Genomic DNA, 18,527 nt, shown 5'->3' on the forward strand with positions numbered 1-18,527 from the left:
TTTCCAAAGTGCCTTATTTATTAATAGGCCAACGTTCCCAAACCGATTGGGGCAAATTGCAGCCATTATTATACACGAGACTGGCAGATTGCTGTCCCTAAAGGGCTCAGATGGCAGGAGCTTCATGCATACGTGGGAGCGGGCCATTTTCTTTCTGCGTGGTGCATGCAGAGGCATGCACATCCAAAGGACAGAATAACATGTCTATTTTTAGCAACACTCCTACATGCATAGCACCAGGGGAAAGCAGTGTCTGAATTGCTTCTTGCTGGTGTGGCATGCAGAGAGAATTTTGCTAAAAATAAGCACTGCATTACCCCTTTGTGCATACATGGAAGGCAGCATCACGGAGGAAGAACACAGGGGAGGAATACAGCTCAGTGGCTGCTGGTTGAGCACCTGCCTTGCATGTAGAAGGTATTGGGGTCAGACCCTGGAAGCTGCTGTGTATTCTAAGCTAGGTTAGGGAATAAATTATTTTGTTTCTCTCTCTCTCTCTCTCTCTCTTAATGCTGCCTATCTGTTTTCTGCTTCATCCCACATTTCACTATTTCTTATATAAATATTCTTAAATTGAAATCTGAGATTTTGATCAGGGGAGGAGGTGGATACTTTTGACAATGTGGAATTATTTTGGCAACCTCAACTCCCGCAGACACACCAGGCCAGCACAACCACAGTTCTTGCCGCCTGCTAGATGGGGGATTCCTCCTACCCTAGAAGTGGAGAAGGAAACTGATTCAGGATGCATTCAAAGCTGAATCTAATATGCAAACTGAAACACAGCTGTGCCTCAAAATTCTCACGAATTTGAAATTTTGTGATGCAGTTCTCCAAGAAAGAGTGCTTACAAAAAAGCATATATTAAGGGAAACAGCACACTGCTTATAGTATTATGCTTATCAGGGGAAGATCAACTAACATGCTGATGAATTATCATGATGTGGTTTTTTTAAAAAAATGCACAAATGTGCTGCAGAAATGTGGAGAAGTGAATTTAAGATTTGAAAAACGAGAAACTGTGAGAACTGAAATCTACAGAACCCTCCATCCCTACTCAGTCTCATCTATGTTATTATTAAAAAGTAACCTGCCAAGTGGTGAAACAGGCCTCATACCAGGTTGCAACAGAAAGGCTTAAGAGGACATCAACCACCTTGCCATCATCTACAAATTTACTCTCTCTCTTTGAGCAAGGGATACTTGGAAGGAAAGCAAATTTGTGATGAGATGAATAACAGCGAGGGAATAAAAAGTTTTGAGTCCAAGAGAAGTCGTTTCATGAATAGCTCAGTATCAACCCCACGCAGCGCAGAGGGCCACCCTTGGAAGGATCCGGCCATTTTCCCATGGTGATTCCTGCAAGTGAAAAACATGAGTATGGTTTGGGTGAGGGGCTCTATAGGCAGACAGGCCTAATTGATTTTAGCAGAGTTCTGAAAGGCATCAGGAATCTCAGTCGGAAACTCCAGCTGGATTATTTGAGCAGGCTTGACATGACAGCTGCCATTTAACAGGTTAAGGTGGAGAGAAGAAGAGCTGCTCCTAAAGGTTCTGTGTGCTTATCTGTTCCCTAGACAGCAAAATGGCCCTGGCCCTCACTTTCATCTGTTGTACTATTAACAGGAGAGAGAAAAACTAGTTTGTTATAGGCTTGGAGGGATTGTTATAGGATTGGATGATATCAGTGGGTCGCTTACTGGCCTGTGAGGTTTAGAATCCAGTAGAAAAAGACCTACTGTATTTTTTGCTCCATAACACTCACTTTTTTCCTCCTAGAAAGTAAGGGGAAATGTCTGTGCGTGTTATGGAGCGAATGCCTACGGATGGTGGGGGGATCTGCTGCAGTCGTGAGCAGAGGATCCATGGTTCCCCTTCCTTCCCTCCTCCGTGGCTCGCTTTGCTCGTTTTGAAACAGCAAAGCGGGAGAAGAGCCACTGAGTGGGGAGAAGAGAGGGACAGAGAGCCTGGTTACAAAGCACGGATCCACATGGATCCTCAGGATTTTTGCACTGGGTCACCCCAAATTCACCATCAGATCACATAGCATGTCCATGGCTACAGCTTGCACCAAAAAAATCACGCACCCACTGTTGCCTGGGGCCGCAGTGGTGCAAAAACATGGTTACAAAGCATGGATCCACATGGATCCTCAGCATTTTTGCACTGGGCTACCCCAAACTCACCGTCAGATCACATGTCTGTGGCCACAGCATGAACCACAAAAACCATACATCCACTGTTTCGTTTAGAATATTTTTTTTCTTGTTTTCCTCCTCTAAAAACTATGTGCGTGTTATGGTCGGGTGCGTGTTATAGAGCGAAAAATACGGTACTTACTGGTCAAACCAATTCCTATGTAAAGTTAATGGCCTTAGCAACTCAGCTAGGTACTCTCACATCAGCAGTTTAGTGTAAGCCTTGCTGCCATAGAGATAAATAGGTGGGCTTTTCCCACCTCGCCTGGCTGGAACAATAGGGCAAGTGGGGCCGTGTCTGTGCGTTTTGGCTGAACTGAAAGGAGACACAGAGAGACTTGACTTGAGAGGGCTGAATGTGCAGGGGGCAGATCCAATATCAGTTGCCTTTCTCTAAAACCAGGGCTTGTCTTTGTGGAAGAAGGGAAATTCCTAGCTAGATTTTTGGGGAGGTAACAAAAAAGGCAGGAGAGGGACTCCTGCCAACAAGTCCGTAATGGGGAAGCAAGATCCGTTGGGGTGTTAATGCTGTGCACCCCTCCATCCTATGCTCATGTTGTGTATGTGTTTAAATAAAACAATATATTCTAAATACATTGCAATCTCCACTGACCCTCATTCCAAGGAAACTAAACTTCAGGAACACCTGGTAGAGTCTCTTGCCATTCAGAGATTCAGTAAGCACAGTATTTTAGTTTTATCTACAGGAATCTGAGGCACTTCCAAATGCCTAGAAAGGAGCAAGGAAAGTATTTAAGCAGTAATTATTACCTTGGTGCCATTTTTGTAATTTTAAGAGCTTAACCTGGGAAAGCTGAATGTTGTCAAAGAGCACTTGGTGCCTCTGAGATTCTCACACTAGCAAAGGTGCCCAGAAGTTTTGTTCTCTGAGCTATTGTGGCAACTTTGCACTTGATGATCCTGTGGCAGAAAGAGGGAAGAACGTGCGCATGAGCAGCCCAGGGATCACAGATCCCCAGAGAACGCATATCTCTCTCACCTGGATATCTGAACACATGGAGTTGCTTACAGTCGCAGAGACGTGACGCGTGGGATATGGAAGGGGTAAGTTTCCTCTGATCCAGTGGAGCTAGACACAACATGGGGAAAAAACACAAATGAGAGGTTTGGGGAGAAGTGACAATACAAATTTGTGAAGCTATTTCACCTCATTAGCTTGTTTTGGGGAAGGTAGGATGTTTATTATGGCCAACTAAGAATTACTCCCAAATTGCAAACCACAGCCTCAATACAATAGATTATGAAGGGCAATGACAGGTTATATAACATGAAGAAAAAAGTGACATTTCAAATTTGCCACCTGCTCATTTCCTCAAGAAGAAAATACTCACAAGGGTCTCCAAAGACTAGCCTGGAAGCAGCCTCATGAGAAGATAATTTACAGTGGTACCTCGGGTTAAGTACTTAATTCGTTCCAGAGGTCCGTACTTAACCTGAAACTGTTCTTAACCTGAAGCACTACTTTAGCTAATGGGGCCTGGAGCACGATTTCTGTACTCATCCTGAAGCAAAGTTCTTAACCTGAAGCACTATTTCTGGGTTAGCGGAGTCTGTAACCTGAAGTGTATGTAACCTGAAGCATATGTAACCCGAGGTACCACTGTATACTGCATTGACTTGCATGACGGTCTCCACCTAAGTGGAGTTACAGAGGCAACACTGACCTTTAAAAGGGACGGTAGAACACCTGTCATGTAAAAGGTTTGAAGGCTAATAAAACAGGTATTGATTAAAAAGGTTAAATAAGGCCATGGGATATGTGGCAACAGGCTGACATATGTGGCTCTTATAAATCAATGACTTTTATTCTCTGTTTAACAGAGTGGGAGGAAACACTGTGGGTGTCCACAGTGGCGTAGCGTGGGTTGTCAGCACCCGGGGCAAGGCAAGTAATTTGCACCCCCTAACCCGTGGATTTGCGCCCCCTAACCCTAACCCCCAGATGTTGTGCCCGGTGCGGCCGGCCCCCCCTGCACCCCCCACGCAACGCCACTGGGTGTCCATAAGGCCTCTGGGCCTGATGGGTCATTCACAGGGTACTGGATTGTGGTCCCTGCTGGACTTCCGGGTTAGCGCCAACGACTAATGGCGGATTCCCTCTGAGCTCCGGAGGGATCGGCTCCGCGGGATCGGGTCTTACCGCTGCGGCGAAGCGGGGACCCTCAAAAAATCACAGGCGGGTGAAGCCTGTGAGCGTGGGGACTCGGCGGGACCATTTGCGCCCCCCAAGCCGCGAAGGAGCCTTTTTAAAGGCTCCGGAACAGGACGGGGTGGACAGCGCGGTGCTGAGAGTCGATTGCTTCTCCCGCAGAGTGAAGCCGCATAGCCGTTTGTCGGAGAGCGCCGACTTCTTCTTGTGAACATTTGGACTCTAAAGCAACAACCCGTGAGTAGTACGGAAATTGGAACTTCAAAGAAAATTTTTCTTTAAATTCGGCACGATCGGGGAAGGTCTAAACAGGAAGTCAGCCTTCCCTCTCTGTAAACAATTTAAAGCAAAGGACCGGTTAACTAAGGTCGAGGAGAATTTTTCTTCTTCTTTTTTTTGTAAAAGATTTTAATTTCACGGTTTGGCACCATAAGAATTTTATTGGAGGCAGGGGAGCCTGCAGAAAAAGAACTAAATTTGGGAGCGAAAGCACCACCACCCCGGACCCGGGAGTGTCCCGCGAGAGTCTGGTGATGAGGTATAGAAGATCTTGACAGCTGTCAAGTTACTTGTCAAGACGCAAAAAGAGGACTTTGTTTCTGTTGCTTCTGCTGGTTATATTTTGTTACAATCTGCTCCTGAAAAATGAAGGGCTGATACAAACTAACTGGACTTTTGGATTTGTGCTGAAAGGAACATCAAGGAACTAAAACTCCCCTAGAGGGGGTTTTGGGACATTACAAAGAATGGCCGGAGGAGGAAAAATACAGGCTGAACTGAACAGAGCATTTGTTCTCTTGGGAAAGTTGCAAGGTCAAATTGATGTTTTGGCTACAAATGCTACAGCTTTAGATTTAACAGTGAATAGCTTCATTGAATTTGATAAGGACAAGGATCTGACGCAGGAAGCCTACTTAACTGGACAAATAGAGAAATTTGAGAGCCTTGAGATATATGTTGTCCCTGAAGAAAAGGAAGGGGGAGCTGTAATTTTGCAGACGTCAAAGGAGAGCTGTAATTTGAGGCCTGACATGATGGCAATAAAGGAAAATAAAAACTTGATGTGGAAAGTCTGGCCTGAATTGGAGAGTGAAAAATGGAGAGATCTCCTTATGTGGAGATCTGAAGACCTAAGGATTACAAACTTGATTAAGGTGGAAGTTGGAGCTTTGGGGACATTTGGATTTAAAAGGAGTATGAAACAAGATCTGGAATACCCCATAGGCTTCATCTTTAAGTATGAAGGCCTGGATGGAAGAAAAGTGGATCCTGTTGGGCCGGAGCTTCCCCGAGATTTGGTTTTCAATATTAAGGACTACCAAAAAGACCGGCAGAGAGGAAGTGAGAGAGAATTAAGAGCCTTGGATTTAAGATCTCCAGGCTGATTGTATATTGAGACTGATGGACACATGTGGGGGACTGGAACCGGGAAGGGGGAATGGGTGGAATAGAAACTGGGAACTCAAAGGGTATATAATTATAATTTGTTTTTCTTTTTGTTTTGTTATCTGTATGAAAATTGGGAAAATTCGTGGAAGGGAAACTTGGTCGACCTTAGAGAAATGGTTTAAGAATAAGTATTGATGTCTAAGTTTGGATGAGAGTTAAGATTGAATAAAGTAAAAGTGGTTTTTAAGATGAATTAAATCAAATGAAAATAAGGTTGGAAGGATATAAAGGAAAAATGATTAGATATAGAGGATTAAGCAAAAATGAACCGAGGAAATGGATGAAAGAGAGAAAGTAAAATAATAACATATTAAAATAAATTATTAAGTTAAAAAAATAAGGTTGAAAGGACTTGCTGAAATAAAAATCTGAATCTGAATACAGAAAGGGGAGGTGTGGGGAGGTCAAGAAAATAAGTAAAAGGGAAGTTGTTATGCAAAGGATTTAAATTGCTTTTTTCTTTTTTCTTTTTTAATGATAGTATTTTTTCTTTGTATTTTCTGTTTTGTGTTGTATTGTGTATTTTTTCTTTTGTTTTTTGTTTTCTCATGTTTTCTTTGTAATCTTTAAAAAACCTGAATAAATATTATTATTTTAAAAAAAAATGGATTGTGGTCCCTGCTCCCAATTTCACCCTGCAGGCCCCCATGCCCCTGCGCCCATCACAGCATCTAACTGAGCTACAGCCGTGCCGGATAATATGGTTTTATGGCTGCTATTTCTGTGCTTTTATCTTTTCTTCTCCATGCTGTTTCATTGTTGGCAGTCACCCAGGGGGTTGTACAGCAAAGGCTGGTGTGCAAATTATCTAATAAGCAGATGAATTGAATTGAATGTGAAGGCCGCCCCCAAAGCCCCCCCCCCCCCCCGCGCCTGTGCCCAACACTTACACTAATCGGTGCCGGATGGGACGAAAGTGCTTGGTGGTCTTGATGGCGAAGAAGATGCTGGGGAGGAGGAAGAAGGCACAGCAGCCCAGGCTGAACCAGAAGGCATTCTGGGGGAGGAAGCACAGAGAGACAAACCCTGGTGATGGGCTCCATCCTCTGGGAAGACATGGACACCATGGCTGGCAGATCGCCAAATGAAAAGTTTACTTTCATACAGTATTTCATTCCTTCATAAAATTCATATACCCTTTGGCTGTCAAGAGAAACCTCAAAGTGGCTTACAAAACAAATAGAACAGTAATATTGTCAGTATAAACTGTTGAAAGCAGCTGTTTAAAGCATTCAAAAAATAATCAGTGTCAATGATAAGCTAAAATCAGATTAAAACACACTACTGCTGCTGCCAGAATGTCTGGATAAAGGTAAAGGTAAAGGTACCCGTGACCGTTAGGTCCAGTCTCAGACGACTCTGGGGTTTGTCCACAGACAGCTTCCGGGTCATGTGGCCAGCATGACTAAGCAGCTTCTGGAGAACCAAAGCAGCACATGGAAACACTGTTTACCTTCCCACCGGAGTGGTACCTATTTACAGTGGTGCCCCACAAGACGAACGCCTCGCAAGACGGAAAACCCGCTAGACGAAAGGGTTTTCCGTTTTGGAGGCGCTTCGCAAAACGAATTTCCCTATGGGCTTGCTTCGCAAGACGAAAATGTCTTGCGAGTTCCTGCGGGGTTTTTTCCCTCCCCCCCCCTTTCCTAAGCCCTAAGCCGCTTATCAGCTGATCCGCTGATAAGCCGCTTATCAGCTGATCCGCTAAAAGCCGCTAAACCGCTAATAGCGCTAATCCGCTAAGCTGTCAATGGGCTTGCTTCGCAAGACGAAGAAACCGCTTTACGAAGAGCCTCACGGAACGGATTAATTTCGTCTTGCCAGGCACCACTGTATCTACTTGGACTCTGACGTGCTTTCGAACTGCTAGACTCGCAGGAGCTGGGACCAAACAATGGGAACTCACCCCGTCACAGAGATTCAAACCACCAACCTACTCATCAGCAAGCCCTAGGCTCTGTGGTTTAGACAACAGTGCCACCCGCGTCCTAGAATGTCTGGATTGGTGTCCCTAAAGAAAAAAGGGCTCTGCCACACTGAAAGATTGATTTCTTGCAACTGTGTAAGGAGTATTATGTGGAACCTGAAATGGTGGCAGTTCCACAGACTGAAGGGTGCATGTGGGGGAAAGGCAATCTCGCAGGTAAACTGCTTTCAAGTGGTTAAGGGATTTCTATACTAGCACACTGAATCAGTAACCAGTGCAGGTCTCTGAACAGAGGCATTAGATGCTGAGAGAGACTTCCTGCTGTCAGCCATAATGCTCCAACTCGGCTAATTTCTACACACACCCTTCCCTATAACAAATGTTCAAGACCAGACACAGTCTAACCACTGTGCGAGCTTTGTGCAAGTCTCCCAAATGCTGCTCATGTACATTCCTGGTTCCCACAGGTTTGGGCACTCTGCGCAGATTCAATCAAAGCAGGGAATCTGCCCTGATGAAGGCTGTCCATTGCCACCTTCTTTGGGAAACAATAGCAATAGTGAGTCAGGCTAGGTCTTTGTCAGGAGTGGCTGCAGCCCCTGCTTGGGAGTCCCTAATCCTGGCATGCCTGCAGAGGGTCCTTAGCCCTGTCCTTACCTGCCCTGTCACAACCTCATAGGCCAAGCGGGGAGGCCTGGGAGGCCTGATTAGCCACACCCTGGATCTGAGGAAACACATCAAGCAAAAGGCAAAGAGGAAGAGTGCCAGCAAATTTTAGACAGTAGAGGAACTATCTGGAACACTTACCCAGGGATCTGCAATACGATCACACAAAATCACCCGGCCATTGTCTAGAGCAGTGGAGAAGGGTTTGCATGATGCAACATCCTCAGTTAGCTGGAACAGAAAAGGAGAATTGCTTGCGCATATCACAACTTGTTTAAGCAGTGCATGGAGAATGAGGCTCACAAGGTGCTTCCAGACTGTCACTATTTTGGGGCAGGATTCAGTCACATACTGACAAATTCAGCTTGCACTATTAAAGTTGTTATTCTTGTACAACAAACCTGTCCCCACCCCCAAAAAAACCCTGGATATTTGCGCTAAGGAAAATGAGGGGTTAATACCCTGGATAGTGAGGAATAACAATTGCTTGTTGAAGCATCCTATAACTCACAAACAAATTGTAATCACTGCTTTAAAAACAGGTCACCTGGAATGGAAGTGGCCAGAGACAGAATACAGGTGAGTAGATTTCTTACATTGTTTTTTCACCCAAACTCAGAAACTGCTTACCAGGCAAAGCAGATCCACTAACACCAGCTTCCCAGCAGGTGGGTCCTTGTTGCTTATCAGGAGGCAAAGGGGAAGAGGCGAGGCAGTAGGGTAGTTGCAGTGGTGCAAACACATGGCATAACCAATCTGGTGCTCCTGTTGGTGTGTTAGCACTGCGCTAATCTCCCTACCACTTCACCCCTATCACTACTGGTAAGCAGCCCACCTACTTCTGCCTAAACTACAACTGGAGACTTGGTGAATTCATTAAAAATCTCAATTAATGAACAACTGGCATTTGCAAGCCTCCAGTAAGTCACAGAGGCCTCCATGCAGGCAATTTCTTTCCTGAATTATGCTGGCTTCATCCAGCTGGCCCTTTCACTAATACACGACTTTCCCTTCTTCTGTCCTCGTGATGCATTTCCCACAACAGGCATCTTGCCCTTCTAATACACCTGATCAACACCCCACCCCAAGGCAAGGTTTGTCCAGTGGTCGCTGCCACTTCTGTTCAGCACCATCTCACTCCTGAGGCACCACTCGGGTACAAAAGAATCTCATACTTACCACGCTCCTCAGCCATTTCAGGTACTGTGAGACATACCCCACCTCTTTTCTTACAAAGCAATCCAGCTCCTGGAGGAGAAAGGAGGTGCAGGTTGAAGGACTCCAACCAGTGCTTCTCAAGAGGGTAATCAGAGATGCCCCACCCCTGTTCCTCCACCAATTAATGCATTATCTTCCAAATTGAAGATTGCTCCTACACAAAAATTATGTTGCAAATATATGTTGTTAGCTAGGTTGCAGTTCACATTTATTGGAAGCAGACTGCACGTGTTGCCCATTTGCAAAAAGTGTTTTTACACAGATCCAGCTATCAAATGATCAGCATTAGGTTCAAATCCCCTTTCAGCCATCCATTCACTAAATGGCCTTGGACAAGTCACTCAGCTGCTTCTGTTTTATACCACAGAAATCTGTGGGGCAGCTGACATGCCCCTTGGTAACTCTAAGTGCTGCTTCATACAGCCCATGTGTGCTTTGAGAACACACAGCATATAGCTTTGGTCAGTCCTGGTTTCTTCTAATGCACACACATTTCCTACAAACATCCAACTGACTTTCTGTTTTTCTTCCTTGAGAAAACTTCTAGAAACCTAACTTTCCTCTTGCTTTCCAACCTTGCCTTTTTATTATTCTCTTCCACCTTCTCTCACTTCCCTTCCTTCCATTCGAGGGGAGGTTTCCACAGTGGTCATCCTTGCTGTCAACAACACCTTTGCCGCTTCCCTCCCATTCTCCCCTTCCTTGTGTTTCTGGTCCTGGACTGAGAGCTTTTATGGCAGGGTCTATAACAGGCCTCCTCCCATCTAGTAGGGAGGCACCAATTTCAGTTGCTTTCAGTTTCTCACCTTTGCAGTCATACGTTAAATTCTTGTAGCATCAGTTTACCATTAAAAAAAAGGTCAATGTTAAAAAATCATTTCACTGTGAATTTATCCCAAAATACATATTTTTGCAACACAGCTTTCAGTAATATTTTATGTTATTTTTATGTTATTTTTGCTACCATGCATGTTCATGCACTTTACCCTAGTATATGCCATTCTGTAGACATTACTTGGCTGGAGAACTGCATTACAAAATTTAGAAAAATGCTGATTTTGGTCGGTGTCTTGTTTCTGAAGCCACCAGTTAGGTAGTCTCAGTTTCAAGTTTCTCTCCTACTATCTAATCCAGTACTCTTCCCCACAGTGGCTAATTAAATGGCTTCACAAGCAGGATAGGCTGGTGCAATTCAGAAGTGTGCAGCACCTGATGCATGACATGTTTCCTGCTCACTTGACCTAACTTGCTGCAGAACGTGCTCAGTGTCATTTGTGCCTCCTAGAACAATGACATGTGGAGCAGCAGTCCTCTGGCTGAAGACAGATGTACCATTTCAACAGCAAAGGAGGTAAATTGATAGCACCGCTGCTGCTCTTGCACACCAATGCACACCTATATTTCACCCTCTGTTACAGCCACAAAATATGCTGAATAATGCCATCACCTCTCCTTCTACTCACCTGCCTTAGGATTTTCCGAGTCTGTATGGGGAACATCTTCTCAATAAGGCCAATCTGAGACTCGGTATTGTTTATCTGAGCCTATTGGGGAAGCAGGGAGAAAGTTTAGCAATCTGGGGAGTGCTGACAGATGATAAGAGCATCACAAAAGGTGGCTGGACCAGCTCAATAGCCCACCTAGTCCAGCATCCTGTTTCCACAGTGGCCACCCACATGCCTGTGGGAAACCTGCAAATAGGACCCAAGCACGAGAGCACTCTCTCCTCCTATGGTTTCCTGCAACTGGCATTCAGAAACATTACTTTGTATGATGTACAAAGCCATTGACAGGCCTCCCCTCCATGAATCAGGCTGAAACTAGAAGTGACAAGGAGCACAGGGCGGCTGCTGAGAGTGACAACCTCTTGCAGTTTCTTCCTCGGTTCCCTCCAATGCATCCTTTGCTAACCTGGTGCCTCCAGATGTTCTCCAAAGCACCTGAAGGGTGCCAGGTTGGCAAAGGCAGGTGTGGATCATCATGCCTGCTGGTTGCACATGTTTGTGTTTCACGGTCACAAGCCATCACCACCCACACTAATACAGCAAAAAAACAAGCATAATAGAACCCCAGGACACATGACAGTCTACACATGGGCTTCACACCATTTTGTAGCAGCAAAGTCTTTCTGTGTAGAAAATACATATTGTATTTGACATATACATGAAGGAAATGCAGAACCTTTTCTTTTATCGAAAGGAGTTTTCTATCTCTGTAATTATGGTTCAATACCCCCAAGCAACCTTTCCACTTGGTGCATAATTTTTCAAGATGCTTGTGGTGGAATTTAGATTACACTTCATTACCCTGTTACAGTCACAATCCTTGAAAGATGGAGTTACAGAATGAGCTTGCTGAAATCCCTCAGTGGTGAATTAAATAGAAGCAAGGGCTTCTAATGAAGAGTAAAAGAGGCACTGCATGCTGCTTAGAAAGATACGCAGAACTTGAAGAGTTCCTTTCAATAGGGTTTTAATACGTAAGATGGCGATGGTATGGATAATACACGTGCAAAGCCCAGTTTGCTGTTATTGAAGATACCAGAAGGAAGAAAAGAAGCAGGAAGAAAAGATACAATGTCTACAAAATTTGGAAATTAGGAACCAACAAAGCAAAAAGCATAAGCAATTTATGCTAAAGATGATGGTGGGTATGTTTCCGAGCACAATTCAAAGTGTTGGTGCTGACCTTTAAAGCCCTAAATGGCCTTGGTCCAGTATACCTGAAGGAGTGTCTCCACCTCCATTGTTCAGCCTGGACACTGAGGTCCAGCGCCGAGGGTCTTCTGGCGGTTCCCTCACTGCAAGAAACCAAGTTACAGGGAACCAGGCAGAGGGCCTTCTCAGTAGTGGCACCCACCCTCTGGAATGCCCTCGCACCAGATGTCAAAGAGAACAACAACTACCAGACTTTTAGAAGACATCTGAAGGCAGCCCTGTTTAGGGAAGCCTTTAATGTTTAACAGACCACTGTATTTTAAATTTTGTTGGAAGCCACACCCAGCCAGATGGGTGGGGTAATAATAATAATAATAATAATAATAATATTACAAACCCCTTGGCCATTAATAAATTTACCAGAGCTGCAATCTTAAACACACTTGCTAGGAAGTAATTCCCACTGCACTCAGTGTGTGTTGCTTATGAGTAAACCTGCTCCAGATTGCCCAATAGGGTTGCCAGTTTTAATTAATTTAATTAGTAGATAAACTAATTAGAAATGTGATCACAGATTAAATTTGTCTCAGCTCCACAAGTGTCTGTGTCTGCCTGAAACTGCAGGGAAGGCAGCTGCTTAGGGAACACAGGCACTCTGGACACATCGGCTCTTCCGAATGTCAGCATTTTGTGGGACAGATTCAAGCGCATGCCAAATACATAGGTTTGTGCAATTAAAGAGACATGTTGACATGTTGTCCAAGTATCAGCAAATCTACTTTAAGACAGTAAAAACGTTTTGCAATTGAGCAAGCTATGGTGAAACACATTGAAAAGTGCGAGATGAACAAATGACTAATGGAAAGACTTGTAAACAACTTGTGAGCAAATCAAGAAAAATGCAGGAAGGATGCTCACTGCAGTGCCATATAACCTTCCTGCAAATAAATCAGAATAAACGCTTGTTATATCTAAACTGCACATAAACTTTGTGCAAGCAAAGCTGAATGAATGCTCAATAAACCAATTGCCTGGAGAATTCCACTGTTTTTCTCCTTGCTGCACAAGATTTGTTGAAGAAGAAACTTAAGGGTGGATATTCTTTCCAATTTACTAAAATGTGTATTTCAAGAAAAAGGTTACTTCCAGACAACCATTCTGATCTATTTGTGGGCAGATTAGGTAATGTTTCATCAAGCAAGTACTATCTCACACTTCCCAATGCATTCCCCCGTCACTTTCCTTATGGCAAACACACACATCCTTTGGGAAAGACAGCCCTATCAGCTACAATTGCGCAACTGGAACTTGCTGGCATGCAACTGAGACCAGCACAACCACCTTGAAAACAGTGACAGTCTGGAAGTGACCAAAGGCTATGCGGCTTCTCTTCTACCAATAAGAACTACAGGCAGCGGAAGCGGATAGTGCAGCGTTGAAAAGACAATATGTTGCATTTTTTCAATCTGGTCACCCACAATACTGATGTTAATTTTTTTCAGAACTCATTCAGGTTCTGGTGTGTTGGTTCTAATAGGATTATTCTAATATTTCTGAATCCCAAATAGACAAATAAAAAAAAAAAGAAGAAGTCTTGTGTTTAAATTTGCAAGCTGACTCACATTTACAGAAAAGCAAGGTCATTCAAGCAACCTCCAAAAGAATATATCTGGAGGTTTCAGAAACATGTTAATATATATTATGTATTATATAAATAAATAGATTTAAAACTACCGGTGGCATACTAGAATGGTGCAGACCTGGAGGATTCTCTTGGAGAATGAGTTTTAGCACCCCAAAGAACCCCACTCCACCTATATAACTTGTAATAATAAATTGGGAAAGGAGTACGACAAGGCTGCATTTTGTCTCCCTGCTTATTTAACTTATATGCAGAATTCATCATGCGAAAGGCTGGGCTGGATGAATCCCTAGCCGGAATTAAGATTGCCGGAAGAAATATCAACAACCTCAGATATGCAGATGACACAACCTTGATGGCAGAAAGTGAGGAGGAATTAAAGAACCTTTTATTGAGGGTGAAAGAGGAGAGTGCAAAATATGGTCTGAAGCTCAACATCAAAAAAACGAAGATCATGGCTACTGGTCCCATCACCTCCTGGCAAATAGAAGGGGAAGAAATGGAGGCAGTGAGAGATTTTACTTTCTTGGGCTCCATGATCACTGCAGATGGTGACAGCAGCCACGAAATTAAAAGACGCCTGCTTCTTGGGAGAAGGGCAATGACAGGCCTAGACAGCATCTTGAGAAGTAGAGACATCACCTTGCCAACAAAGGTCCATATAGTTAAAGCTATGGTTTTTACCAGTAGTGATGTATGGAAGTGAGAGCTGGACCATAAAGAAGGCTGATCGCCGAAGAATTGATGCTTTTGAATTATGGTGCTGGAGGAGACTCTTGAGAGTCCCATGGACTGCAAGAAGATCAAACCTCTCCATTCTGAAGGAACTCAGCCCTGAGTGCTCACTGGAAGGACAGATTGTGAAGCTGAGGCTCCAGTACTTTGGCCACCTCATGAGAAGAGAAGACTCCCTGGAGAAGACCCTGATGTTGGGAAAGATGGAGGGCACAAGGAGAAGGGGGCGACAGAGGACGAGATGGTTGGATAGTGTTTTCGAGGTTACCAGCATGAGTCTGACCAAGCTGCGGGGGGCAGTGGAGGACAGGAGTGCCTGGCGTTCTCTGGTCCATGGGGTCACGAAGAGTCGGACACGACTAAACGACTAAACAACAACAACAAATACCTGGAAGCCAGGTCCCAGCGTTGATAAGTAATCGACACTTTCTTTCAGCTTTGCCTATAAGAAAATGAACAGGTGAATCGTACCCCATAAAAGAACCATTCCCCTCATGATCTGTTGCTTTCCCCTCTACCCAGAACTCTCACTTTCACCTTACCTAAAACCAAATTTGCAGCCTACAATTTGGAGACTTTCCACATCTAGAAGTCATGTGGGCCAAAGCCACATCGTGTGGCTTAGAGATATGACTGGCTTACAAATGAAGCAAAACAAGTTTTTTTGAGAAGCGTGGACTGTCTCAGGCAAAAAATCTGAGGAATTTTAAGACTAAATAAATGTTTCAAGGGAGTTCAGCACATTCCTAGGTTTTCATTTAAAGTCTCTAACCTGCCTATTGCAAACCCTCCAAGTGTCCCTATTTTCCAGAGACAGTCCTGGAATTACAGAAGCCATCCTGGTTTCTGATTTGATCCCAGAATGTCCCGGTTTTGCTTTTTCCTCCCCTCCACATCTTGGAGAACAATTAAAAGTGGTGCAGAGATCAGGATCCCCATCCCTGTCCTTTTTGGAAAGAGGAGCCTTTGCTGCATGCTTGTGTTTGTGTGTGTGTGTGTGTGTGTGTGTGTGTGGTGTAGGTGCAAAAATGGACTCTTGTTTACACTGAAAATAAAATACCTGCATCAAATGAAGGAAATTTTGGCACTGGCCCTTCCTATAATTTTGAAGGAAAATGTACCCAATCCACTTTAGATTCTTCAATTGCAATTCTTCAGCAGCCAGCCATTTTTTAGGATATGTGTGGAATGTTTATTCCTATATTGTAAATGGAGCCTTACACTGTCTACTCAGAAGTAAGTCCCATTGTATTCAATGGAGCTTACTCCCAGGTGACTGGGTGGGTAAAGACTGTGCAGTGCAGCGTTACACTGCAATCCTTTTTACTCAGAAGTAAGTCCCACTAAGTTCAGGTATTTACTCTCTGGTATGTTCCTCGTCAGTCTCACAGTTTTCATTATTATTACAGTGGTACCTCGGGTTAAGAACTTAATTCATTCTGGAGGTCTGTTCTTAACCTGAAACTGTTCTTAACCAGAAGCACTACTTTAGCTAATGGGGCCTTCTGCTGCCACCGGAGAACAATTTCCGTTCTCATTCTGAAGCAAAGTTCTTAACCCGAGGTACTATTTCTGAGTTAGCGGAGTCTGTAACCTGAAGCATATGTAACCTGAAGCGTCTGTAACCCGAGGTACCACTGTATTCCTTTTCCCTGACAGGGACTCAAGGCACCCTACAGCTAAAATTTTAATTCATTGCCTTTATCTGTTGAAGGTGTTGTACATAATCCCTTCCCTCACACAACAATCTTTACAACAATCCTTTGAAGTAGGTTCAGCAGAGAGTTGTAATTGGCTCAAGGTGACCAATGTAGACCTGTATAGGACGTCTATGTGTGCAGTGAGATCAAACAGGGGAGAAGCTTTCTGATGTAGAATAGGATGCCCCTATTTGCATCAGATAATTGTTGGAGGGTATGCTGTTGACCTATAGCCAGTGTTGTGCAGTGGTTAGAGTGTTGGACTAAAACCTAGGAGACCAGGGTTCAGATCCTCACTCAGCCATGAAGCTCACAGGGTGACCTTGGGCCAGTCGGTGCCTCGCAGCCTAGTCTACCTCACAGGGTGTTGTGCGGATTAAATGCGGAAGAGAACCAGGTGTGCCACCCTGAGCTCCATGGAGAAACAGGTGGGATATAAATGCAATGAAAATAGCCAGTGCTCACCTGTACTAGGCTGACAATGATAAAAACAACAATGAAGAAGCTACAAATATTTGCTAAAGCTACATTTGCAGCAAACATGGGGCAGTGGCAGTGGGAGTGTAATCAAGTAAACTGTCGAGGAATTTCAAGGAAGTCTGAAAAAGATTCAGTTCAGGGGTTCAGCACATCCTCAGCTTGAAGCCTGAAAACCGAAGACGTCTATAGCAGGGGCCCAGGGTGGGGATCTCTTCTGTAACATGTTGTACTTACCACAAGGTCCTCCATTGTGAGGACCTTCGTATTCTGAATTTCCTTGAGCTTCCGAGTTTCCTCAGTGAGTCGTTCTAACAGGGCTCTGTTGTTCTGCAGGGAACACCAATAGTTCAGATTGGATAGAGGGCAAAGCTGGGAATTTGCAAAAAGCTCCCTTGATTTGTTCTCCTCCTCCCCTTGCAACCTAAGCCTTATCCACATTACACATTCAAAGCACTATGACACAACTTCAGTCATGGCTTCCCCCCCCAAAGGATCCTGGGAGCTGTAGTTTGTTAAGGGTGCTAAGAGTTGGAATGAGACTCCTTACAGTATTCCCCTTCACAGAGCTACAATTCCCAGATTTCCCTGCAAAGAGGGAACAATTGTTAAATCACTCTGAGAACTGTAGCTCTGTGAGTGGAATGGGGAGGGCACCTTCTAACATCTTCCAGCACCCTTATTTTTTATTTTTTAGAAAAAATAAATTTTCATTTTTCACATCACACATAAAATATAAATTTCTGCATTGCAGGGGGTTGGACTGTATGACCCTTGGGATCCCTTCCAACTGTACAATTCTATGATTCATTGATTCTATAACTCACAACACATCAAGCAACTTGCTTAGAAATATCAGATCAAATTCTTATGGCTCACTCCAAAAGATGTTTCCACATATTACCATGATATCCCGGTGGGTTATAAACACAATCTTCTTGACACACACAACCCAAAATCAGTTGCCACACAATATAGAAAAGGTGAGGGTTAGAATTCTCTTTGGTCGCACACTTCTGGCACATCAGCTTTTCAGCCAGGCTCTTGCCCATGCTCTGGAGTAGCATGCTTCAATGTTCAAGCTCAAGGCAGGGGGCCATTGCATGGCTATTTCCATACGTGCTGCCACAAGAAGGGACGTTAAAAGTTATTTAGAGCAGACGTGTCCCTTACTCCAAGTAAAGCAAATTGAGAAGGTTGTAGGTCCATTTTGTATATTAAACTCAACTCTTTAAATACCAAAACCCAAAATGGGTTTAAAAATTTCAAAACCACGTCGTATGTATGCAAGTTCCAGTTTCCTGACATCGCCTCCGACAGGTTGATGTTTCCCCTGGTATCATGTGGGAAATTTGATTCAAGTAGACCATGCACCCTGAGGTGAGTTAAATGTCTCTTGTATACAAAGGAAGCTGCTTAATTTTATTGCCCTGTTTATCAAAGGCTTTGTCTGCTGTTTTCATTGCCACTGTAAGCTGTTCCCCACTTGATTTAGTTGGGGCTATAGCTACCCTCCCCTCCATAGTTAAATCCTGACATAGATCGTCTCAATTTTTCTAGTTGGGCAGTCATTTCTGATAGGATAAAGTTTGTTATAGCTTCATATTTCTTTGGGAGTTTTATTTGTTTAGCGGCCATTACCTGATGCTTGCTCTCCTCCCATTCCTGGATAGAAGACGATACCCTGT

General features: G+C 44.0%; 1 protein-coding gene across 1 annotated transcript in view; it reads right to left on the reverse strand.

Annotated features, from left to right (window-relative positions):
• The window catches only part of PROM2 (prominin 2), a 52,948-nt gene continuing 34,421 nt past the window's right edge, over positions 1-18,527 (reverse strand). The window contains exons 17-24 of the mRNA XM_079987454.1: positions 17,077-17,169; positions 15,051-15,104; positions 11,092-11,172; positions 9,590-9,658; positions 8,552-8,641; positions 6,708-6,814; positions 3,199-3,288; positions 1-1,359 (exon numbers count right to left, since the gene is read on the reverse strand). Coding sequence (XP_079843580.1) covers positions 3,225-3,288; positions 6,708-6,814; positions 8,552-8,641; positions 9,590-9,658; positions 11,092-11,172; positions 15,051-15,104; positions 17,077-17,169 — 558 coding nt within the window. The 3' untranslated portion in view covers positions 1-1,359; positions 3,199-3,224. The remainder of the gene's footprint in view (positions 1,360-3,198; positions 3,289-6,707; positions 6,815-8,551; positions 8,642-9,589; positions 9,659-11,091; positions 11,173-15,050; positions 15,105-17,076; positions 17,170-18,527) is intronic.

This window comes from Podarcis cretensis (assembly GCF_951804945.1).
Source record: "Podarcis cretensis genome assembly, chromosome: 8".
In the NCBI taxonomy this organism is placed as follows: Eukaryota; Metazoa; Chordata; class Lepidosauria; order Squamata; family Lacertidae; genus Podarcis; species Podarcis cretensis.